The sequence below is a fragment of the Pogona vitticeps genome, chromosome 3 (genome assembly GCF_051106095.1).
Source record: "Pogona vitticeps strain Pit_001003342236 chromosome 3, PviZW2.1, whole genome shotgun sequence".
Lineage (NCBI taxonomy): Eukaryota > Metazoa > Chordata > Lepidosauria > Squamata > Agamidae > Pogona > Pogona vitticeps.
The window spans coordinates 262,410,317-262,436,589 of record NC_135785.1 but is presented as its reverse complement, the minus strand read 5'-3'; the positions used below and the strand labels follow the sequence as shown (position 1 = coordinate 262,436,589).

The window sequence follows — 26,273 nt, the reverse complement described above, 5'->3', positions numbered from 1 at the left end:
CAAGTTAAAGGAAGCCAGATTTAGGCTGAGTATCAAGAGAAACTTCTCAACTGTTAGAGCAGTACGACTGTGGAACCCATGACCTTGAGAGGTGGTGAGCGCTCCAACCCTGGAGGCCTTCAAGAAAAACTTGGATCATCCCCTGGCAGATATGCCTTGATTGGATTCCTGTACTGAGCAGGGGGGTTGGACTGGATGGCCTTAAGAGGCCCCTTCCAACTTCACTTTTCTATGCTTCTGTGATTCTATGAAAACCTTTTGGGACAGGTCAGGAGATGCCCTGTGGGGTGGGGGTTAAGGACCCTTTCTCTTGCAGAATCTTTTCCCCACTCCATCCCTTCTTGGGGGGGGGGGTCTCAGACCCGCTCATGATGATTCTCCTGTTTTTCATTAAATGCCCTTTACCGGATTCCAGTGCTGGTGGTATAAGGAGCCTCATCCTTAGGAATCCTCTTTTTCCCTTCCACCAAGACAGATTATTATCTTCCACACCTTGACTTGGGAACTTAAGTTCTGCATCTCATAGTTGCTCCTCAGCGTGGTTCTGTGAAGTCTCTAAGTGGCCCTCCAGCTACACTCCAAATTGGAAATGCAAACCTTGAAAAGATCAGTCTGGCAATTATATCAAGAACTTTGCTCTTCTAAATTTAACAAGCCAGGGAATACCCTTGTGGCTGATTCAAGGAACACAAAGCCAAACATCCTGGCTGATTTATCCTCCTTCCACACCTCCGAAAAATCAGCAGTTGCTTCTGTGAGGATGATTTTCAAGTTCGACAACCTCATCTTTTGACACTATCTTTTCCATGGTGTTGTTAAAAAATAGGGTTCTGGTGACTGCTACATTAGCGGTTTGGTGAGCAACCCAAACCAGCAGAAAGATAAGTTATTCTTGAACAGAATTTAATTATACAAACTTTAAAAAACTTTCCCAAATCTCTTTCATTTGGGCTCTTAGTTGTTGGAATGTTTGCAACCTTGCAAGCTGCCTTTAGTACAGTGGTCCCTAACCTTGGGCCTCCAGATGTTCTTGGACTTCAACTCCCAGAAATCCTGGCCAGCAGAGATGGTGGTGAAGGTTTCTGGGACTTGTAGTCCAAGAACACCTGGAAGCCCCAAGGGTTGGGGACCACTGCTTTAGTAGGTTTGCCTGGGAGGGACTGTCAACAGCACTTTCCCTGCCCCTAAATTCAAAGGGAGCTGTGTGTCTCTTTCTGTGTCTTTACTCTTGTTGAGGTCTGTTGTTGAAAGCAGTCATGTTTAACAGTTTGCTGTTTGATCTCTTCATAACTGTAAGTAAAGAAAATGTTTTTTCTGCTTTCTCTTACAAATGACCTACGGACACTGTAACTGTCAGTTAACAAGAAAAATTGGTGGACTAATCCGGGGAGCTTGAAGCCGTTCTGTTCCATGAATCCTTGCACATCTGCTGCACAGCTAGAGGAATTTAACCCAAAATTCAAAACTCGGCAACAGTGAGTTCTTCTTTGCTCCTCCCAAAGCCACTGGGCAAACTTAAGTACACAGTGGGAGGTCTGAACCTGGGTCAACCCAGTTCTAACTAAACGTTGTAACTGCTGTACAGTGGTGCCTCGCTTGATGTTAATTCGTTCCAGCGAAATCGCTGTAGAGCGAAAACATCGTAAAGCAAAATAAAAAAGCCCATTGAAATGCATTGAAAACCGTTCAATGCGTTCCAATGGGCTGAAAACTCACCGTCCAGCGAAGATCCTTCATAGGGGCAGCCATTTTCCATGCCTGTGCAGCGAGGAATCCGTCCGTAAGCACAGCGGGGGGCCATTTTCTTCAGCCGGCGGCCATTCTGAAACCCGACAATCAGCTGGTTTTGATCGCCATAAAGCGAAAATCGGATACCGAAGCAGGGAACCGATCGTCAGGAAGTGGAAAAACCCCATTCAAACCATCGTTTTGTGATCGTCGTGAAGCGGATTTGTCGTTAAATGGGGTAATCGTAAAGCGGGGCACGACTGTACTGTCTTCTCAATGTGTTGGCACATCAGTAACTGACCCATGCAGGGCCGTTACAGACGTGGTGTTATTTCACCAGAGAAATGTTTCGCCACCTCCCAGAACACTAACTAGACTTTTATCTGGCTCCATGGTTTAGGTACAGTATCTTGCTGCGGTGAGAGGTTGGGAGTTAGATTCTCCTCTATGTCTTCTGCAAGCACTGGGTGGCCTTGGGCCAGCTGCACAGTCCCAGGGTGGCCCCAGGAGAAGGGAATGGTGAAACCACTTCTGAGTAATTCTCTACCTGGGACACCCTGAAAAAGGTTGCCATAAGTCAACTGAGTATGATTATTCTTAGCTAGACTTTTCTAATCCTCGAGGTCAGTAACTCACCCGCAGCATGTGCTCACTCTGGCAAACTCCCTTTGATCATGGAACCGGTGGTCCAACCCAACTTGCAAGTGGTTGTGAGACCAGGAGTGGATGGGGAGGCTGACAAACCAAGGGAATGCTTATGGGGGGGGGTCACCCTTCCTCGATCGCATGGTGTATCACAGGATGATGGTCTAAACTGCTCATGGCTCAGAGTCTCGGGTACCATTAGGTGTTTGCTGAAACTGGCTGAGAAAAAAAAAATGGTTCTGGAGAGGAGGCACGGATGTGCAAGCTGCATGCAGCCATGTTGCTATCACTGCTAGCAGTCCAAGGTCCATATCTATGTGTATCTTTCTGCAAGTATATGTATGTCCGTATATGTGGGCCTTGATGCAACAGAGTGGCCATCAACTGTTCAGCGGACCAAACTTGCCTCTGACCGTTCCACCCACTGAGTGAAAAGTGATTGGAATGACGGAGAAATAAATAGAAGCAGAAAAATCTTTAGTTATTTCCTCCCACTGCATGTTTCTTCCCACCAAGTGAAAAGTGATACATTTCTACTCTTCCCCATTCTTATCAATGATAGCTCATTTGCACTTAATGGTGACACATAATTATTATAGTCTTGGACATAGCCCACTAGCTACATCCCCCCTACAAGGCTCAAAGGGGTTCTCCCAGCAACCCCCTAGTAACCCCCAACCTTAAAAATATATACATTAAAGATAATTAAAGGGTTTTTGTTGTTCAAAACGTCTCCTTGATGCTTCACACACTTCCGTTTTTTAAAAACTGCAACATATATTTGGCCACTGGGGGCACCAGAGGGCCTTTTCAAATTTAAAAAACTTTTTTGTAAGGACAAAAAAAGGCCCATTCGAAGTGATGTCCCACCAGGCAGCTTTAATCTTTATTTTCTTAAAGGGGCTCAGTCAGTTCAATCTATTTCAATGATTCTGACTCAGTACACGTTAAATCCTTTTAGACCAAAGGACCCATTTTGCATTTGGGGCAGAAATGGACAAAGTGACTTTTTAGTCTAGAACTGACTGAGAATGCCAAGAATTTTAGTCCACCAATGATTCCCCGCTCCCCCACAACCCCGATTTTGGGGCACACATCTTAATATTTTGCCATACCTTTTATGGTGGCACTAGTGCTCTCATTTCTGCCCACCCTTGGTCAGTTTACACCTTGGCATTACATCTTGACCCATGGATTGGAAACCAATGCATTAGGAGAACATGCATTTACGTGACTCTTTAAAACAGTTTCATTCCCAAAATCCATTCTTCAGCAGTTCATCTTTTGGGAATTCCACCTCCAAAATATACAGATGAAAGACACTGATAAAAGTGGTTAAACTGCAGTACTGGAGTGAAGACTCCACTCATGACCTGAGTTCCATCCCAATGGGCTCAGGTAGTTGGCTCAAGATTGTCACAGCCTTCCAAGGTCAGAAAAGCTACTCAGCTTGCTGGGAGGGGGGGCAGCAATTGAGTAATCTGCTTAATTAAATTGTAAACTGTCCAGTGTTTTAAGTGCTATGGGGTAGTATATATAGTGGGGTCTTGACTTAAGAACGGCTTGAGTTAAGAACATTTTGACTTAAGAACCACTCTCATAGGAAAATATTGACTTGACTTAAGTACTTAGATTTGAGTTAAGAACTGAAAAAAAAAACACGTGGGAGGCAGGGAAAGTGCAAAATTTGAACTTTCAGTTAACTGTTGGCCAGTGAAAAGGGTGCCTGTCTGCTTCCTCACTCCTCCCAGCGTTTAAAGAGCGGATTGGGAGACAGCCTTCGGACTGCCTGGTCCTGTACTGCCTGGACTGTATTTTCCCTGCCTTCCCTGAAACTTTCTTGACCTAAGAAAAAAAAAAGAAACAAAATATCCCCCTCTAGTGGTCGAAGGCGGAATAGCAGCTTCCCATTAGTTTCTATGGATGGAAAAGAGCAGATACGGATTAAATGGTTTTCAATGCATTCCTATGGGAAATGCAGATTTGACTTGAGAACATTTTGACTTGAGAACCGCCTTCCAATACGGATTAAGTTCTCAAGTCAAGACCCCACTGTAAGTCGAAACGACAACAACAACAACAATAACAACAACATATGAATGTAACAGTCCATGAATACAAGAGTAGAGCAGCAATATTAGATTTTTCCTCCCTCCGGTACTACAAGGGTGGAAAATCTTAATTTCTTCCCAGGAAGCAAGTGCAAATTCCACACCACAGTTTATTTCCTGGGCTCTATGGTGTCCGTGATGGTGGGTACACAAACCTCACAAGATTTAGGACCTTCCCTGTTTACCAGGAAGGATGTTTACTAGACCTTCCAGCTTGACTGCATCGCAACCAATATGGAATCAGATGGCGGTAGTCAGTGGTAAGGAGTCAAAGGAGCACAGAAACAGCATTAAGCCAATAAATACTGATTGGTCTAAGAAACAGGGTGTGTGCGTGGACTCCAGAAGGCCGTGTTTCTTCAGCAGCACCTCACCCAATTGGAATGCGTCGGGACCAAACTCTGCCCCAGGCTGTCATTCATTCTCCAGTTGTCATCGTTCGTTTGCGAGTACGTTGAAGACCTTTATTCAAAAGATCAACTTGGTGTAAAGTTCTGAAACCACACATTTCATGATAGATTTGAAGGTTCAAGGCCACTCAATGGAATCGCTATACTACTATGTCATGAAAAAGCCCCATCCGGAACCCCCACAGAGGTTTACTTAAGGGAGTTTTCTCACTGGCCATTCAGACCTAATCGTCCCATCTCGATGTTCTTGGTGACCACGTCCGCTTGAGACCTTCTCTCTGTTGATGCAACTATGCATCTTCTCCTTCTGCTCTTCTTGGTCCCTTGGGCAACCCATAAGATGCGGAGATGTTGGATGAGCTGGGATCTCCAAAAACCAAGACGGAGGGTTCTTCCCAACCATAACGCCAAGAGAGACAGAGAGAAGAACGTACCAGAGATCTATTGTTTATATTCTCCTTCTTCCCTGAAGAAGCCGAGGTCTTCTCAAGGGGTTGGGGTGGCGACTGGAGTGAGCTCGTTAGTCTCTCCACCATGCCAGACTGATCTCCGAGCAACAAGGGTCTCAACAGCCAAGAGAGGTTGCCTGAGAGTTGGCCCAAAACTGGAGCATCACTCACCCCCTTCCTTCGCTGAAGGGCAGAAGGAACAGCTTCTGCGCTCTATCACTGTCCCATCTTTCATGAATTGTGCTTCCATTTGGTACTGACTTTATCCAAGAGGTGCCTGGTGCTTTCCCGAAACTTGCGCTGGGTGAAGTAGAAGAGGATGGGATCCAGGACGCTGTTCATGCTAGCGAAAGGCCGGGTACATTTGTAAGTGATGGCAAAGGCTTGCTTGGTGAAGCAAGACGTTGCCCGTATGGAGCGGATGATCAGGTACATGGTCTTGGTCAGGTGGAAAGGGAAGAAGCTGACGGCGAAAACCAGGACGACGATGATGATCATCCGGACGGCCTTGTCTTTCTTCTTGCGGACTGCCAGGCCGATCATCTCGTCCTTCTGGCAGAGGATCTTGGTCATGCAACAGTAGCAGCCCAAGATAGAGATAAAGGGGATCAGGAAGCCCGTGATGGTCAAGGTGATGCCATACGGGAAGTAGTCAGCAGAGCGTTCCGGCGTGCTAAGGTCGTAGCAGACCGTCCTGTTCCTCTGGATGCCCGTAGAGGCGAAGGTGAACGTGGGCAGACACTGGGCAGTGACCACGAACCACACCACCCCGCACACCCCCCAGGTGAACCCTTTCCCCCTCTTTTTGTGCCAGGTGGAGAGAGGGTGGCAGATCCCCAGGTAGCGCTGGACGCTGATGCAGGTCAGGAACAGAATGCTGCCGTGCAGGTTGGTGTAGAACTGGAAGCGCACCAAGCGGCAGGTGAAATCGCCGAAGGGCCAGTAGTCCTTCTGGGAATAGTTGTAGATGAGGAGGGGCAAAGAGCAGACGTACAGCAAGTCGGCCGCCGCCAGGTTGAGCATGTAGATGGTGGTGCGGGTCAGGGCTTTGCGGGAGAGCCAGATCTGGATGATGACAATGAAGTTCAAGGGCAGCCCCACCACGAAGACCAGGGAGTAGACCACAGGGAGCAGGATCTGCTTAAACTCTTCATGGTAGGTGCATGAAGCGGCCACAGTCAAGTTATCCATATCCCAAACTCCCGGCTCTGCTCGGCCTCAAACCCAGCGCCGTCCTCCAGAACCTGTGGATAAGAGGGTCAGCCATTAGCATTTTCTATCCGGGTCTCCGTTCCACCCTTTCTGTTCATCTCAAACCCCATACCTGGCAAATACTTTTTTATTTGTTCACGCAGGGAGGGATAAAGACAGTTGAGGTTTCACACGCATGTCCTAGACGCCTTAATTTTTTAAATTCTAATCAAGGCGTTGTGCTGACTTTGGAGAAATCCTGAATCTGGACTTGGATCAGCTATCCTGATTTGGGCTGATTCGTATGAAGTCCAGATCGAAGAGGAAGGGCCAGATTTGGATCCAGGGGGGAGTGAAACAAATTTACAAATCAAAGTGTGTCGAGAGCACAAACTGAGCCCAGTTTACTTCAATGCCTCTCATTCCTTCCCCCCCCCCTTAAAAATGCAAAATTTAAGGGTATCTAGAAAGCCATACCCTGAAGGTGTCTTGTCTGAAATTTTGCAGGTTTAACCCCTTCTTTGGGGTCGTATTCCATGTTCAGATTTCATTTGCATCCGTCTAAAAGCAAGCAAAAAAACCCCACGTTACAGCCATTTTGGTCTTCCAGTGGACAACAGGAGGTTTTACCAGTCAATTCAGATCTAAGACTCAAACCAAATAATTCCAGTTAAAACTGGGATATATTCCAAAGCTTCAGACTGGCCTTTAGATCACATCAGAGAATCTGTGTACAGCCCTAATTTATGATTATTCTAGGTGATTTTTTTAAAAAAGTTATACTTATGTTTTAATATAAGAACTCGTTAAAGTTCTTGTAAGTTCCTTTTTTGCAAAGTTACAAAGTTTTTGCTGATATCCAGCTGAAATCTGGCTTTCTGTAGCTTGAGCCCATTGTTACATGTCTTACACTCTGGGATGACCGAGAACAGATGCAGACCTAATATTGAGGACTGAAAGCATTACAAAAATGACATGTGAAATGAAAGTAGTCCTATCCCAAACAGCTGAAGAAGCACCATATACTGTATTTTCCATGTATAAGACGCCCCCATGTATAAGACACCCCCCCTTTTCAAATCCAAAATTAAGAAATCCGAGTGGGGCTTAGCAAGTGCAGGGGAAAAGGGATCAAAGCGCTGCAGGATCGCTTTGATCCCTGCTTTCCCTCCACTTGTTTTTGTTCTCTCCTCAGCTTACTTCCGTGTATGAGACGACCCTCAGTTTTTAGTCTAAAGATTTTAGAAAAAAGTATAGTCTTATACACAGAAAAATACGGTACTTCTCTCAAAGCAGTCCATCCATCCTCTGAGATCTGGATTCAGAAACATATTTAGGGTCCGTCGCCCTGGGAAGTTGGCTGGGGAATAAGAGGAGTGCGAGCCACAGTGAATTGGGATTCACTGCCTCAAGACTAGGGGACCTGTTTTTATATTTTGTTGCTTTTCTAAAAAATTTCCACTTTTAAAAAGGCAATAGTGATTTACCTGAGATGGAGAGAGCCACTATCTAAGGACAAAATTTTAAAAATATTACTCCCAAATAAAATGAATAGATGAAGCTACATGTAAAGCCAACATCAAGAACTATTTTAAAACATTTCAGTAAAGTGGTTCTGTTACTCTTTTCAGATTGATTTCTGGGGGAGCCGGAGATGGGATCAAAATCATCCTGAACGGAATAGCAAGGAATTCACAGCATCATGCCTTCGCTTCTCCCAGGTATGGGCCAACAAGGCTGTTTCCCGGGGTGGGTGGGTGGGTGTCTCACACCTCCATGGAATGAGCTTTCCAAGCTAAGGCTATTTTCAGCCACTTCCAATGCTTCAACAAAAAATGTAAGCATTTATGCCAGAAATTCTGCTCCTAGAATGGAAAGACAATTCTCTGGTTCTTGTGCATCCGTATCGGTGATGCACCTTATTTGATCATTGCAACAACTTCAGAGAATAACTGCATCCCAGAATTTCCAGGTAGCGGGACAGGATCATCATCATATGCCTTAGCATTCCAGTTCACTAGATAGACACAGAAATCCTGCATTGACCAAAGACCCCCCAAAGTTACATTTCTGGACACTTCGCATCCCTCAGGCAGTGTGGCCTATGGGGGAGCTCTCCTCCCACTCCCTCAAAATAATAACTGGTACTTGTGCAAAAAAGGGTAACTTTTCTAGTTTGGGCATTGCTACCCTGAAAAACAAGCTTTTGCAAGGTCTGGTCAAAATGACCGTGGACATAATTTCAAAGAGGCAAGTCATGTTAGGCTGCTCCGGTGTAACCAAAAGGAAGAAGGAAGTTTTATACCACGACCAGATTTATTTAGCATTTATGTTGATGGATTACAATCCGCTGCCTTATTTTTCTATTTCTTTTAAATGGTTGAACTAAGATCCTTGCTCTTGAACAAACACTGAAATGGGGCAGCTTGATTCAGGTAGAACGCAGGTTGTTGGCCACAAAATAGGGAATTTGGAAGAAACCTAATTAAATGTATTGCAGATGTTGAAGCTCGCAATGTCTATATTCGATTACTGAAAAAAATAAGTAGTGAGCTTTTGATGGTAATCCATCTTCCTCAGGCTTTGTTCCAAAGTTTCATAGCTATTAATCCAAGGCAAAGCTTGCTGTCTGCTTAATTTTTGCAGTGGTTCAATCAAGGCATCACCTCTTTCTGCATTAAGACTGTGGTTTTGTTTTGTTTTTTAGGGACCACATGGCTTTTTACTAATTAAATGTGCTTCCATTTGGAAACACTCCTCCTGTTATTGTTTTCCCGCGCCAGTAGAGGGCAGGCTTGTGACATCGATGTTCAGTCCTGGAAGATGCAGGGAGACTCGGGGGGGGGGGGGGGAGAGACCCAGAGGCCGAAGGGAAAGCAGAGTGTGGTGTCGCTCAAAAGCTTGCCCATTCTCACAACTGCATCAGGCTGTGGATCTACTAACAGTAGCCATAACCCTGTAAAATAGTTAGCAAAACGAAAACCAATAGTATTTTTCTCTTTCAGAGATCAATGGAAAAAGATAAAGAACAGGGGTGTCGGAGTGTCAAGATTGTAAATGATGCCTTGTAAAACGATGCATAGGATGCATGACGGTATTTGTAAACTAAAACCTAGCTCATGTTGTTTCAAAATACTAAAACGTATCTGTAAAACCAGCAGATGATATTTACTGATGTGAGAAATGGGAACACGAGTAATACATTCCTTTATTAAATTGCAGAGGCTAACTTGCATACGTTTTCCAAAGACAAATCCAGATTAATCAAAACAAACCTTAAATGTATCTGTTTAAGTGGCAATTTGCCAGCCTTACACTTTGCAAAAATTGTGACTTGTTAGCCTAGCAAAACGAATACAAAATTTCTATAGCAAGATGCTGGAAGCAGGCACGAAGCTTAAGTAATGGAGTGAAACAGTGAAATTGGTTGACAGTTGACGATAAGAACTAATAAAAAGGAATATACTGTAAATAACAGCCTGGGAGTGCTAGCAAAAGGCAAGGGTATATATAGACGGGGCGGGGGGAGAGACTCTGGTGGAGGGCAGGTTTAAGAATTTATTTTGTAAAGCTATGCTGATGTGATTGTATTTTGCTTATGGTTTGATTTATCAGATTTATTGACTAATTCAAGAGAAAGTTCTTAACTTCATACATTTACAGCATCTCACCTTAATTAAGTGTCTGTCTGTCTATTTCTGATATATGGTGCTCAATCTTGTAAATATAAGTTTTGTAAGTAACAACACACACATTTTCTTGTGTGTGTTTGGAAACTTTACTTTTACTTTTATTGAATTTATACCCCGCCCCTCTAGACAAAGTCTTTGGTGAAGACAAAAATAAGTTCTACAGGGTGTTAACACTTTTTCCACTAAATCCTTGATTGTTGTGTACTATCAAGTTGGAACTCAATTGTAGAAACTCTAACAGGGCTCTTAAGGTAAGTGAGATATTTAAGGAGTAGTTTTACCCCTCCTGGGAGCAGAGCTCAGTGGTTAGATCTCTGGCTGCTGAGCCAGAGATTGGGGGTTTGATGCCCTATTTGTGCCTCTCTAGAGAGAAGATCCACCCTGGGTGGCCTTGGGCAAGCTGCACAGTAGTCCCAGCGCCACCCCAGAAGAAGCAGGGAATGGGAAACCACTTCTGAGTCCTGGAAAACTCTCAAAAGGATCAGAATTGACTTGACAGCACGTACCTATTGCATTATTATTTATCACTTCCATTCCCCCACTGAGTTTCCTTGGCTGAGCGAGGATTCGAATCCAGGTCTCCCGAGTCCTAGGCCATTGCCCTATCCACGACACCACGCTGGGTCTCCCAAATTCTTGCTGGTGAAACATTTCATGTACTGATGAGGGAAGATGGGGGCAGTCGGCCAGCGCAATAGAAGGCTGAGAGCTTCCCCATCGGTTCCCGGGACTGAGTCTCTGGGTCTTCACGTCGGAACTCACCTCCACCCGGAGAGGGCCAGGTTTGAACCTGGAACCTTCTGGGTGCAAAGCAGGTGACCCACCTCTGAGATGCAGCCCCTCCGAATACTCACCCTTAACGGGACCGAGCTTGGAGTTGCCCGGAAAACAGCCACGTTCTGGTGAAATGCAAGTTTCCTCAATCTGTGGATCTTGTTTAACTCCTCCTGCTGCTCTTCAAGCATTTTTAACACCCGCAGAGGCGTGCATGCATGCGCATGCGCGCACCCCTTCCTGCCACTGACAGCATTGGGCTTTTGATACATCCATGGCTTGCTTCCTCCTTGTGTGGAAGTGGCACTATTGAGTGCCTTGGAGGAGGTGGGAGGGAGAGGGAGGGAGGGAGGACACGACCCGGCTTCTTCTTGAGTGCCTGACTGCCACCTCCTGCCATGGCCGCAAAAATGACACCATCCCCTCTGTGGTCATTCATCTCCTGAAGCACTGGTTCATTTGACACTTTTGGAAAGAAAAGGCAGCTGGCTCTACGCCTGCCCTTCAGCTTGAGCTGGCGAGCTGGCAAGAGGGCAGGAACTGAATTTCCTGTTCCCTTAAACGTTCTGCTCTGGATCAATAGCTCAGAGGGTTAGTTATAGGGTTGGGAGTTCGATTCCCTCCACGGCGCATCTCCTGGGAGTAGAGCCAGCCTGTGTCGCCTTGGGCCAGCTGCACAGTAGTCCCAGAAGGGAGACGGTGATCCACTTCTGAGTACAGTGGTGCCTCGCTAGACGATGATAATCCGTTCCACTGAAATCGCTGTTTAGCGAAATCATTGTCTAGCAAAAAGCATTTCCCCATTGGAATGCATTGAAACCTGTTTAATGCATTCCAATGGGGAAGAATCGTTGTTGTCTAAGTGAAGATCGGCCATAGGAAAGCCGCTGTTTAAATCGCTGTCTTGCGAAGCTTAGGTCTTGAAAACAATTTTTCGAGCGCGGAGGGAGCTGTCAAAATCGTCGTCTAGCAAAAATCAGTTTGTGAAGCAGGGACCAAACATTGTCCAGAGAAATTCCCCCATAGGAATCACTGATTTGCGAATCACTATAGCGATTGCAAAAAGTCAATGTCTAGCGAAAAAACTGTCATGCGGGGTAACTGTCTAGTGAGGCACCACTGTACTCTCTACCTGGAAAACCCAGAAAATGGTAATCATAAGTCAGAATTGACTTGACAGCCTGTTTTTAAGCTGGCTAGATAGCTTGGTGATTTATGTATCTGGCTTTGGAGTCAGAGGTTGGGAGTTCGATTCCCCCCACTGGTCCTCCTGATAGAGGAGCCTGGGTGGCCTTGGGCAAGCAGCACGCAGCCCCAGGGCACCCCATAAGACCTCAAAGAAAATCACTGAAGCCCTACAAGATTCCTCGTCTCCAGCTGAAAGTGAGCAAAGAGCTCTCCGCCCCAGCAGGAGGTTGCTATACGTTGCATTAAATAACATTCTCTCAATCGTTCAAAAGAAAAACAGGCACAAAGCCAGTAGAGGACGGCTGGCTTCAAATGATAAAATAAGGAAGAAGTCGTCCTAACCTGTGACAAATTCACATAATTTGCGAACTGCAGAGTTTTGCACACATCTCAGGCAATTTTGTGCAGAAGCTGGGTTTTGGGGGGGGGGATTTTCTTTTGCATAACATGTCTGTTGAAGGTCCCAGGAAATTCTTGGCCACCCTCACCAGGAATCTGGCCATGAACTGAGTGAGGGCTGGCCTCTCGAGCTACAGACAAGGTTTTTTTTTTAAAAAAAGTTCAGTTTCGAACTAGCATGAAACCAATTTTAAAAAGTAAAGAGAGAGAACATATCACAAAGACGAAGATCAGGCGCCTGGACCCCAATCCAGCTTAACCAAGCCTACGAGCTACTCACTACAGTTCTCTTTCAAGAGGTTCTAACAGCCCGCTGAGATCACGACGTGGGTCAAGGCAACGGACGGACAGACCACCTTCACATGGCAAGACATCTCATGACTCCGAAGCAGAGAACGGCCTCTCTTGCCCACTCCCGGCGGGACCGTCATCCGCCTGCCTCGAGGGACAAAAGGTAGCAAGACCCACTATGGAGGTGAGACAAAGAAGCTACGGAAGAAAGGATGCCAGCCACTGGCATGCCAAGCATGAAACCCAATGCGAGAGAGATAGGATCAGTAAATCTGGCCTGTCCAGATAACCACATCCTGCTGGCACAAAACCCAACAGCAGCCACAAGAAACAGAAGCTAAAGGTGTGTGTGGGGGGGGATGAGACATCTCTCCAGGATGCAAGAAGAGGAAATCCAATATATTGTGATTTGATAAAATTCTCATTTGTAAACTGCCATGCATTATGGGGCAGTATACAAGCTAAATGCTGGCTCGGTGGTTTAGGTGTCTGGCTGCAAAGCCAGAGGGTTGGGAGTTCGATTCCCCCGCTGTGCCTCCTGATAGAAGAGCCAGCCTGGGTAGCCTTGGGCAAGCTGCACAGCCCCACAGCGCCCCTAGAGGAAGAGAAGGGTAACACACTACTGAATACTCTCTACCTGGAAGACCTCGGAAAGGGTCACCATAAGTCGGAATGGACTTGCCTACACATGATTATTGTATTATTATACGAGAGAGAGAGAGAGAGAGAGAGAGAGAGAGAGAGAGAGAGAGAGAGAGAGAGAGAGAGAGAGAGAAGAAGAAGAAGAAGAAGAAGAAGAAGAAGAAGAAGAAGAAGAAGAAGAAGAAGAAGAAGAAGAAGAAGAAGAAGAAGAAGAAGAAGAAGAAGAAGAAGAAGAAGAAGAAGAAGAATCTAACAGAGGGCTTTAGCAATGAGGGAGCTGAATAAAGAACATCTCTGTCTGCATGGAGCTTCCATTCTCAGGAGCACTGTACCCTTCTTTGAGCTTGCCCAGGAAGCAGGAGAACCAGAGTGGTTGGAAAGGGCCATGCCACTGAGCCACAGACATCACTGGGTGACCCCGAGCCAGACTCTCGCTTTCTCCCTCTAAGCTGAACCGACTCTGCAGGGTTTTTCAACAGAACACAGCTGGGAGGAGAATAAACGGAAGCCACCATTAGCTAAATAAAGACGTCTCAGGAAAGGGCACCCAGGTTTTGGCCAGGAAACCACAGAAAGCTTTCTTGACCCATTTTCATTTTAAAAGAGAGAAGGAAGGCTAAAAACCTACGAGTCAGCAGAAAACGGGAGCCAAAGGAGAACAGAATCCCGACCCCCCCATTCAGTGTGTGTGATTTAAAAACACCCGTTGAAGGCGCTGTGAGTGAGAGCTGATCTTGACTACAGGTTAAAACAAGCAGGCAGAGGAGGTTTAACCCCTTCCTCTTTTGCAGTGCTCCTGAACAGAGTCGAAGATGATGATGTTTCTATTCGGAATGAATGGCCCCTCTTGGGGCTAATTTCTCCCCAATGCAAATACTGTAGATGCTTTAGAGAGGAACAGAAATGTACTATTTCTCCCCAATGCAAATAAATGCTTTAGAGAGGAACAGTTTCCTCAATGTCATTTAATATTATTTGCATTTTTACACACACACACACACACACACACACACACACACACACACACACACACACACACACACACACACACACACACACACACACACACACTTTCTAAAGATCAAAGGGAAACATCTATTTATTTTCAAAATTTTCAATAATAATCATGGGCTATCAAGTCCATTCTGATATATAGTGGCCCTTTTCAGGGTTTTCCAGGTACAGTAGGCTTAGAATTGGTTTCCTCTCCCCTTCTTCCAGGGGCATCCCTAGGATCAATGTGCAGCTGGCCCAAGGCCACCCAGGCTGGCTCTTCTCCCAGGGAGGCCCAGTGGGGAATCGAACTCCCAATAACTGGCCATACCTTATCCAGCGAGCGATCCAGCCAGCTGTAGGTTACCATAAAAGCTGCCAGACAGCGCTGTGGAAACTAGGTTTCAAATCCAGCTCTCATGTTTACCTGCTAGCTTTCCCCATAGGAAACATCGCAATGCGATTACAAAATCCTCATCGCTATGCGGATTCGTCGTTAAACGGGGCGCTCGTTATGTGAGGCACCACTGTACTTGAATGACAGCCCTTTAGAGGAAGAGCAGGATCTGTTCTCAATCATCCCAGGGTGCAGGACACGCAACCATGGGCTCAAGTTACAGGAAGCCACATTTCGGTTGAATATCAGGTTAACTTTCTTAACTGTTAGAACAGTACGACAATGGAATCCATGACCCCGGGAGGTCTTGAGTGCTCCAACGCCAGATCTGCTTGGATTTGGGATTCCTGCCTTGAGCAAGAGGTTGGACTGGATGGCCTCAAGAGGCCCCTTCCAACTCAGTGATTCTACGATTCCACAAAGGTGCAATCAGATGATGGTATAGCTTGCATTTTGGATCGCACAATCCAGTTCCAGCTGTTTTCCAGCAACCAGACAATGTACAGGAAACTGTGAACCAATTCTCAACCCAGACCTTTTTGGGCTAGAGGAATCAGTATTTGGAGTAATTGGGATGGGGTGGCGCTGCAGGTTAAACCGCAGAAGCCTCTGTGCTGCAAGGTCAGAAGAACAGCCATCGTAAGATTGAATCCAGGCCACGGAGTGAGCCCCCGTCGCTCATCCCAGCTCCTGCCAACCTAGCCGTTCGAAAGGATGTAAAAATACGAGTCAATACAGTGGTGCCTCGCATAGCGAAGTTAATCCGTTCCGGATTAACCTTCGCTATGGCGAAACATCGCTGAGCGGGACGGGAAAGCCCACTAGAACGCATTAAACATCATTTAATGCGTTCCAAATGGGCAAAAACTCACCGTTCAGCGATGCATCCCGGTCCGGCAGCCATTTTCGCGCCCTCGGTAAGCGAGGGCAGTGTGCGAAAACGCTGCGTGCGGCCATTTTGGGGCTTCCGGCGGCCATTTTGAAACCACCAAACAGCTGATCCGCGGCTTCGTTTTGCGAAGATCGGTAAGCGAAACGCTTACCGATCTTTGCAAAACGATTTTCGGCCATAGGGGCCATCGGTAAGCGATCGCATTAGCGATCCAAAAAAACTGATCGCTATGCGATTTCGTCGTTATACGGTGCACTCGTTAAGCGACGCACCACTGTAAATAGGTACCACCTCGGTGGGAAGGTCATGGCGTTCCATGGAAACTGTCTTCAGACAAAACGCTGGCTCTACGGCTTGGAGACGGGGATGAGCACCGCACCCTAGACTCGGACACAACTGGACTAAATGTAAAGGGGAACCTTTACCTTTACCTTATCAGAACGGTCACTTTAAGCAAGACTGTTCCCAGCAGCTTGACCCTTCCCAGTTCAATCAAACACAATCCCTTGCTCACCACACTCATTATTATCTCTTTCTTTCTCTGCTACTTGATTTAAAAATCAAATACTTAAAACAAGCAAGTTAACAAGGCATCACTGTGGTGAAGTGAAATCCTCAGGGGCCCACGAGGCCACCTGGGGCTAGCTTTGTTTTGCAGCTAAGGGCTAACGATTCTGTAATTGCTTCATTATTTAAATCTGGCCATTATTCCCCTGAACCCCTGTGGGAGGAGACGGGCTTAAACTGGGCCAGTTTAATGCTCTGTAAGGCCTTAACTACCGTGTTTCCCTGAAAATAAGAGAGGGTCTTATGTTAATTTTTGCTCCAAAAACGCATTAGGGCTTATATTTCAGGAGGTGTTTTATTTTTTTTTCCATGTACAACCATCTACATTTATTTAAATAGAGTCATGTCATCTTCTGGTTACTGCACAAGGGTGGAGGTTGGGATTTCCCTGAACTGGGGCTTATTTTGGGGGGTAGGGCTTATATGACGAGCATCCTGAAAAAATCACACTAGGGCTTATTTTCAGGTTAGGTCTTATTTTCGGGGAAACAGGACAGTTTTGGCCTTGTGGACCTGCAGTGCACACCCACTCTGGATGACAGTTAAGAATGCAGTGAAGACATGCAAACCCTCTCTTTCTTATGGGAAATGGACACCTCAACACATCAAGGCCACCCTGTTTAAAAAATAAAGAATGACTGCATCTCATACACCTGTATGAGAGTGGATTAGCCCTTTTTTTCAGTGGTAACAACCTTTTTTTAAGAAGCAAGTTTTCCACAAACACCAGCACACGCATGCACACGCACACGCGTGCACGCACACACGCACACGCACACACACACACACACACAAACCTTGTGCTTCGCACAAAACACAAGGTTTTCTATAAAAAATGCAGTTTCCTGGGCAAAATACAAAGTTTGCTGCACAAAGTCCAGTTTTTGTGTGTGTGCGCAGAAAAAACGCTGGATGTAAAACTAGAAATCATAGAATCATAGAATCCTGAGTTGCAAGGGGGCTCTAAGGCCATCAAATCCAACCCCCTCCAAATATTTTTTTCCTGATTCATACTGTTACACATCCAGCCAAAATGGAGCTAACACGACTATCACATGTCTCTGTTTATCTACCAAATATTTAACCTCGCCATTCCTCCACAGAGTCCCAGCGTACATAAGGACATGTAGCGTTGCCGCGTTTTAAAACTGGCAAAACTCCTTTTGCTACATAGCAGAAGTACAGAGATTCACAGTGCAGAATAGCTTCACATTCCCCAGACAGCCCATCCCTTTCTCATTCACCAGCATTTAAAGTCTCAATCATTCACTCTGAGACATTTGTCAGAGAAAGAAAAAAGTTCAATTACTTACGGTTGTGAACAGATCAACAGCAAACAACAAACCGAATTACAACCAATTAAAGAGAAAGAAAGGAGCAGTCAGCAGAGAGGCTGGGCTCTATTTGAATTCAGAGACAGGAGGGTGCCCGGTCGATTGACAGTTGCCCAGTCCAGAAAAGTCCGCCTCAGTCATTCAAACCGGAGGCAGCCTGCGAGATTGCAAACAAAACTCCAACATCTAATTGAATCCTCATGGCAACCTTGCAAGGTCGTTTAAGCTGATGGTCAGCGGATGTCAATTAAACAGAGAGTCTTGAGTCAGGAAAACTCTGATGGGTTTTTAGAGAGCTCCAGAAGGTGCCGGGGAAACTGGAACCCCTTCTTTCAGGTGCTCAGGAGCATCTGCAGCTGAATGAGCACCGTGTGTGTATGTGTGTGTGTCTCCTTTTGGCCCTTGCTTCCTGCAATGTTCATCATCATGGAGACATCCCGGTGTGTTAACTGTACCACGTGGGAGGTGAGCGAGAGGTGACGGCTGGGTTAGGCGGATCGAGAACAACGCGCAGCTCTGATTAAAAAACAAATCACAAAGAAACTTTCCCTTCCGGCAGAGAAAAGGTTTACACCATGCTTGACAGAGTGTAGGACACACACAGAGAGCATTTCAGCTGGGCTTGGAAAAACTATCTTTTGGGACGACAAGAGTCTTTTCCGCCAGCATAAACAACCGGCTGGCGTGGGTGCAGAGTTTTAGAAAACAGGTTATATCAGACACAGGATATAATATGGGGAAATCCACCAGTTGATGCCTGCCAAGTTCAGAGTCGGAAAAGCTACCTTTTTTTGAGGGGGGGCATGTTGGCTGGGGGATTCTGGGAAATGTAGTCCAGGAGGGTAGATTCTGGAGATGTAGCCTCAGTTGTGACTTCTTCATGCCATGCAAGGGTTTAAATTTAAATTTCCCCAAAAGTAGGGAGAACTCGGTGGGTGGGTGGGTGGGAGGAACATGAGGCCAGTCTCCAGCACAAGGGTATCAGGGTGCTGCTACTCCGTGCAAGACTTTAGGAAGCAGCTGACCCTGCAAAACATAAAGGCCTACATCTGATGGCCAAAATCCTGTTGCATAAATTATGCCTGCATAAGGATGACTTTCATGGGCCGATCTTCACCAACAAAAGAGTTCCTACTTCGCGCCAGTGGCTCATCAGACTCACATGCAATCCGTTTCATTGGGCACAAGCTGTGGGAGCGCTGGGACGGAAGAAGGAACTCTTTCATCACCAAAAATATCTCCTTGCTGCTGATATCATCACTCTTACTGTATGTCATTTACACAACAGGATTTGGGCCAGTGTTTGTTCTACCAAGAGTGGATCCACCCACAGGAATGACATTTTTAATGTAATGTAATATAATGTAATGTAATCCCATTTTTCTCCTAAAAAGAAACCAAGGCAGCTTTTAGTCAGAACCAGGAATACAAAAAGCTTTCTGACTCAATTTTATTGTGTTTTTCTGAATTCTAGCTTCACTTTCTTCCTGTTATTTTCTATCAGCTAACAGTAACCTGTTTTTCATTTCTGCAAAAAAATAATAATTGTCTAGGCTTTTAATAAATTCTACTATGCACATTTATTTACACATTTCTGTAATGCACACTTTTTCCAAGCATGTTTGCGTACATTTTTCCCCCAACAGTACCTATTTTGGATATTCAGATTTCCACATGGGGATGCCAATTGTGTGCAGTTTGTCTTTCTGAGATGCCCTGTCAAGTATGACAAATGTATGAATCCTCTGTGTAAGTTGTATTTTTTTGTTCACAATGAGTCTCAGGAGATGCCACAAGGTGGCTTTCAAGGAGATAGTTAAAATTCCCCTCTATACCTAAATCATCTCAATCTATTCTAGTGATCTCACTCTGGAGCAACACATTTGATTTATATTTTGATTGCCTTCCAATGCGGCAACCCAAAGCGATTTACAAAATGTGTTTCAAAACCAGCACAAGGAAGAACTTGGTAAGTTAAAGCATGACATGCAATTAAACATGCAATACAGTTTTAAAACGCACTAGCTTTAAATTATTTAAAAATTTTAAAGTATTTTTAAAAGACAGAGAATGTACCTTTCTAGTAACTGCATACTTCTAACTTATATCTGAATGAGAAAAATGATTTTTTAAAGAAAAAAAATCTTTGCCTTGGTGGGAGACAGACAAGTAATTCCACAGTCCAGTAGCTGGTCAGACAGTCAGAAAAGGGAAGTTACATGTCCTGGCACTGGTCAGCAATCTGGCTGGAGTATTTTCCCCCGAAGGATCATCCAGTTTGAAAAGGGGATACATTTGTGCATCTCGTGGTTCATCAGGAGACCTTCCTTAAACCCTTGGTTCTCTTGATCTCACAGCCAAGAACCAGGAACCGCAATATTATTTTACTTCTCTCCGCAAGAGAAGGAGAGCCATTTGGTGACAATCTCAATAAGCGGAGATAACACGTTGCGCAAAATCGTGCAAATAATGCAAATAAATGCTTTTAACACGAATTGTGCAAAACGAAAATAATTGCTGGGTGGTTACTACAATTCTTTAAGGTCAGAAGCATTAGAGAAGGGGGACTGCATCTCTTAGGTTTACCGGTCCTTGAAACAACCAGCCGGCCATTCTGCATGGTCTATACATGTTGCTTTTCAAGATGAAAAGGACGTTCGTTTTGTGCAAACAACATCTGTGCGAGTCGCAGAAACTCTGACAAGAAAAACAGCTCTCCCTGTCTCACCCTCAGGCTGGAGGAGAAGAATTTCACAGGGCTTGGCAATTCCTCGCCGGGGTGTTGCATCAAGATGACAAAGCACAAATCAATGAGAACCGAGAATTTAGTCCATATTCTTTATATCCCTAATTTCTGATGGACACGATTCACACATGATCGGACTTAAGGGTTTCTGATTCAGCCACCTGAGCTGGGAGACATGTAACATACTTGCAAATGTTCTCATCCTTGGTGTAAGGAGACACATACATGCCTCTTCTTGAAACACAAAGCAAAGCAAAAAACGAACACCTGCTGAGTCCAGCAAATATTTTCACTCCAGTTTTTGACCAAATTATGTGCTTTTAGTGGGAAATACAGCTTCCCCTCGGAAAAAAAATCTCTCTCCCTAACAAAAAGTCTGGAAAAGCAGAGAATGCACAGAACATTTGTAACTTAGAGAAGACACAGCTGTTGAAATTCTGCATTCTCTGCTCCCAGACGGTGGAACTCCCTGTCACTGGAGGCCAGCCTGGCCCCATCTTTTCTGTCCTTCCCCAAGCAGACAAAGAAGACCTTTCCCTCTGTGACTGACTGCCTGAGTGGGTTTTAATTTTTTAATGGATTGTGCCTTACTGCTTTGAATGTGTTTTTGGTATGGCTTTTGTTTACTGTTTTTTTAGTGTGGTATTTTTCTGATCCTTTTAAAGTAATTGTATGTTTCTTGTTTCTAGCTTTAAAATTTGTCTTTTAATGATGGAAGGCGCCGTAGGTCCTTTTTAAGGAGAAAGGCGGGGTAAAAATATTTTTAAATACATAAAAATAAATAGATAAAATTCTCATCCCTGAAAAAGAAAATAGGCGAAATCTTTATTTAAGCCCACTGCCCAACGGCTAACCTCATCCTCAGGATCAGATTTCAGTTTCTGCCTCTGCTTGTTTTAATTCTGCATCTGACATTAACTTCTTTTTACAGGCGTCCGTTTACGGATCGCCCGGTATCTTCCAATATTTGATATGCTATGAATTGCACAAACACACAAGGGCAAATATTTGCTCTTCGCGCTTGACGTTCTCCCAGGAACCAAACACCATGATTTCCTCTTAGGATAAGCAGACGCAACCCTCAGTAGGACCCTCCCTCTTAGATAGGAGAAGTGAGAGGATTCCCCCAGCCTCAGGATAAGGAAGAAGGTTCAAACCAACAAACCAGGCCCTATAGCCCACCCACAGGCCAACTCTGCCCCCATATCTACTCGGTCGGCATGATTACAGGAGCCAATACAACAAAAATCAGGGGTTCATTTAAAAAAAAGCAAAGCATGCTGCTTGCATTCTGCACCCTAGCAAATAGTCTTTGTGCGGTTTACCCTTTCTTCTTCTTCTTCTTCTTCATCATCATCATTATCATCATCATCACAATCTTAGAACTGCAGAGCTGGAAAGGGACTCTATGGATCATAAAGTCCAGCCCCTGTCAAGGGTGGCCCCCAGTGGGGAAATCGAACCCCCAAACTATGGCTCCCCAGCCAGGTGCCTCAACCCCTGAGCTTGTCCGGCAAGGTCAGAATCCTGTTCCACAGCTCTGCCTGCGCAATGGGAATGATGTGGTTTTATTTCCTACCATTTCGGGACATGCACGGTTACCATGCATTGCGAAATTGAAAAAAGTGATGATCTGCCACTGAAAATGTCATTGATTTTAAACAGGCCGAAACCACGAGGCAGGATTTCAGCTGCTCTTTTAAATGGGCAGCTACGCTACATATTGCAGGAGCCCTGAATTCAGCCACTTAAAGAGTCTCGACTTGTGTGTGTGTGTGTGTTTAAGATGCAAACTTCTAAACTTCTATACACAAAGCTTATGAAGATAAGTATGGGGGAAGTTATTCCTACTTAACAAAGTGAAACACTGTTCAAAATGGCTTTCAAAATCTCCCTTTTCTTCAAAATGGTCTAGCTCGCAAATATTCAAGTAACTCTTTACATCCAAGGGGTCTAACCGCCCTACACACTCTTTAAAGGAAATAAAAAGAAAGCCAATATTTGGTGAATCCGAATTCTGTTTTTGGATTGTATCTACCGAGAATTGTAGCAGGTTCCACCATTTCCTTCCCACTTTAAATGAATGGATTAACTAACTAAATTTTAAGATAATACAAATCTTAAAATCATAAAAAGTGAAGTTGGAAGGGGCCTCCGAGGCCTTCAAATCCAACCCACCCAAGAGTGGGTGAAGGTGACTGCGGAGTTCAGTGGTTTACGTATCTGGCTCTGGAGGCAGAGGTTGCGAGTCTGATTCCCTGCTGAGCCTCTTGGGAAAAGAGCCAGCCTGGGTGGCCTTGGGCAAGCTGCACATTGTCCCAGGGCGCCCCCAGTGGAAGGGAAGAGTAATGCACTTCTGAGTCTTCTCTACCTGGAAAACCCTGAAAAGGGTCTCCATAAAGCACATGATGATTATGATGATGATATCTTTTATTGGACCATTAAAAAAATCAAACAAATTGCAAGCTTTCGTAGAGAAAACCCCACTTCTTCAGGCTTAGCACAACTCCATCATGGATAGTGCAGGAAAATTATTCCCATGTTATGGTACATTTCTGAGAACGTTAAAACCTGTTCATATCTTTTGATCAAAGAATGTTATCTTTGCTGCAGTCCCGCTTGTTTAGATGAGGCTGAGGTCCTATATCTACAGAATCTAATATTGTCCCACCTGGTCTTACCCCCCTCCCCCCCATGGTGATGCTGCTAGTTAAAAAAAACTTATATGGAATGGCTGATGTTTTCCAGCACTTTCACGCTGAAAGTCTCTTGGACTTATGGGCGGAAATGTGAATAGACCAAAGAAGTACATTTCACAGATGGGCACATTATTCGATACAATGGCTGTTCCTTTTCTGGACCCTGGAGCGGATGTGACCCTGTTTCTTTCTTACTGGAGACCAGCACCAAAATGGCACTTCCTCATTTAAAATAAATGTTTTATTTTGCCAAACCACAGTTCCCTTCCAGAGAAGTCCCATGGTCGCCTGAATGAGGAAACCAAGCCCCTGTTATTTTAAGTGCCCTCCATTCATGTGAAACACATCTAGAAGGCAAGGAGGTAACACTCAAGCACCTGGATCCCCCCCCCATAAGGTAAGCTAACACAGTTTATCATTATCCAGGTCTCTGGAAGCCCAAATCCCACGCTGTCACATCCTGCAGTGTTTGGCCATAACAACTGAATAAGGCATGTTCACTGCGCTAAAGAGAAGACTCCCTGGAAAAGACCCTGATGCTAGGAAAGTGTGAAGGCAAGAGGAGAAGGGGACGACAGAGGACGGGATGGTTGGGCAGCGTCATCGAAGCGACCAACATGACTTTGGTACCAAACTCCGGGAGGCAGTGGAAGACAGGAGGGCCTGGCGTGCTCTGGTCCATGGGGTCACGAAGAGTCGGACACGACTTAACAACTAAACAACAACTGTGCTCAAGGGGGCCCCTAAAGCTGTGCGAAATGGCTCTTGCAAGTCCGAATGAGCCACAAGTTCAGACAAAAGGATTAAACATGGAGAAAGTGGTTGTTTGCATTCCAGAAGTTTCAAAGGGGGTCTGGAACACATCCTGTTTTTTTAGCGGTATTGACAGGGCACGGTTTTGGGACAGACATCCAGGTCCCACTGGAAACAAGCAGGCAGAAGAGACTAGAAAACTATTTTGGGGGACCTTGGAAGCCTCGACTCTTCTCTGATCTCTTTGAAAAGCAAACCAGGGTTGGAGTGTGTAGCGGGCGGACAAGAGACCACCAGAAGACATGAAAGATCTTCAGCTAAGCTAAGCTGGAAGAATCCTGGCCGAAACGCTAGGAGGCTAGTGGTGGTCACACCTGGCCATCCTGGGCTAAATCCAACCGAGGTCCTGACTCAATATGGATTCGCTTCCTTGGTTCCGAAGGCTGGTTTTCTATATGTTGAATTCAGTGCAACAGCACACATAATTCTCCAAAGAAGAGAGCATCGTGTGGGGTAGGGTCGAAGCAAGAACGATTGAGCTGCGCTTCTGTCCACCTCCAGTCATTCTGAGAGGCAGTAACGAGCAACAAGGAAGCATCGCATCTCGAACGAGCTGCTTATTTCGGGAATATGTGTACTGTATAAGGAACCAAAAACAACGTACACTTTTCCCTTGAACTGCATGGGTTCAAGCAATGCAGTTTTGGTTATACAGGGATTTTTTAAACAAACAAACAAGAAAACAACAGAGAGAGAGAGAGAACAATCTTTTCCGTACAATACTGTGTGTAATGAGCCTTAAAGGTGGCCAGGGGCACTTTTAAAGACTCATTACACACAGTATTGTACGGAAAGAATTGTTCTCTCTCTCTCTCTCTCTCTCTCTCTCTCTCTCTCTCTCTCTCTGTGACATTTTCTTTCTTTCTTTCTTTCTTTCTTTCTTTCTTTCTTTCTTTCTTTCTTTCTTTCTTTCTCTCTCTCTCCCTCCTGTCTTCCTTCCTGTCTTCCTTCCTGTCTTCCTTCCTTCCTTCCTTCCTTCCTTCCTTCCTTCCTTCCTTCCTTCCTTCCTTCCTTCCTTCCTTCCTTCCTTCCTTCCTTCCTGTCTTCCTTCCTTCCTGTCTTCCTGTCTTCCTGTCTTCCTTCCTTCCTTCCTTCCTTCCTTCCTTCCTTCCTTCCTTCCTTCCTTCCTTCCTTCCTTCCTTCCTTCCTTCCTTCCTTCCTTCCTTCCTTCCAGCTTCTCTGCAGTGGGCAGAACTTTTAGTACTTTTTAAAATTTTGTACAGCCCTTTTTATAGGTTAACAAAGCTCTCCCTGTCACCAATACTTTTTAAAAAAAAGATAAGATGAGGAAATGAGTAACTGAGGAAGGAAAAGCCTTCTTAAGGCACTTCTTTTGAACCACACCACCTACAGACCCTTCAACAGAGCTGTAATATGGACAGACAGAGTTCCTACTCCAGTTTTCTGAAGATGGCCACAGAGACTGGCGAAACGTCAGGAAGAACAACCTTCAGAACACGGCCAAAGAGCCCGAAAAACCCACAACAACCATTAGATCCCGGCCGTGAAAGCCTTCACGAATACAGAGCTGTAATAACAAGGTTTTTCCGTCTTTCTGTTAACTGATCAACCTGGATCCACTAATGCAATTTCACAACGAGTGCATGGAAGGGAATTCACATCTCCCTGTCTGTGTAGTTGCACCCTAAGTTAGAAGCAACTTGACAGCACGAAACCACACAAAGTATTGACTGTGAAATTTGACCTCTTTCCTTCCCTGTTGGAAAAATGCATAAATGGGTTTGAAACAGCAGCAAGGAGGGGAATGTTTCATTCACCAGTTTTTTTTCCAATCCAGATCCAAAGCTTGAGAATGTTATGTGACCAGATGGCCAAGGAATTGCTCCAGCCCCCCCCAACCCCCCCCCCCGAAGCCCTACAGCTAGACCAAAAAGCACAAGAGACCATTTTGCATCATCTTGACTGATGTTGTTAGTGTTGCCAACATTCACACTGCTGTTTGCTTGGGCACAAATGAGGGTCAGGCTGGAAAACCTTTCCCTGTACATCCCGTGATTGCCAGGAAATCACTCGCACCAAACCGCGCCATAAACGGTCCAAACTGTGATCCATTTCCCCACGTGATCACACTCTCACTCTGTCAAAAGTGCAAGCTCTCCTCTTCCCTCAAACAGCTAGTTTCTCGCTTCCTCCGAGGAACTGACCACGATGATTTCCCGGCTTCTTCGCCACCCACCAAATCCAACCCCTTGTGTATCTACCGCAAATCGTAGGCCACCGTCAAAATGTGAGCAGAGCCCACGGTACACGTGGCATGTCTCTTTAATCATCCTTTGAGGTCAGCAAAGCAC

At 45.3% G+C, this 26,273-nt stretch overlaps 1 protein-coding gene across 3 annotated transcripts in view; it reads right to left on the bottom strand.

The window, feature by feature from the left end:
• Positions 1-4,434: 4,434 nt before the first annotated feature.
• The window catches only part of P2RY6 (pyrimidinergic receptor P2Y6), a 44,086-nt gene continuing 22,247 nt past the window's right edge, over positions 4,435-26,273 (bottom strand). Inside the window, exons 1-2 of one of the 3 annotated variants that reach the window (XM_072993446.2) lie at positions 11,081-11,177; positions 4,435-6,587 (exon numbers count right to left, since the gene is read on the bottom strand). In XM_072993446.2, the coding sequence (XP_072849547.2) occupies positions 5,575-6,534 (960 nt within the window). In that variant the 5' untranslated portion in view covers positions 6,535-6,587; positions 11,081-11,177 and the 3' untranslated portion in view covers positions 4,435-5,574. Of the gene's footprint in view, positions 6,588-7,011; positions 7,145-11,080; positions 11,178-26,273 lie in introns of those variants that run through there. The other 2 variants (XM_072993447.2, XM_072993445.2) reach the window with 2 other exon arrangements.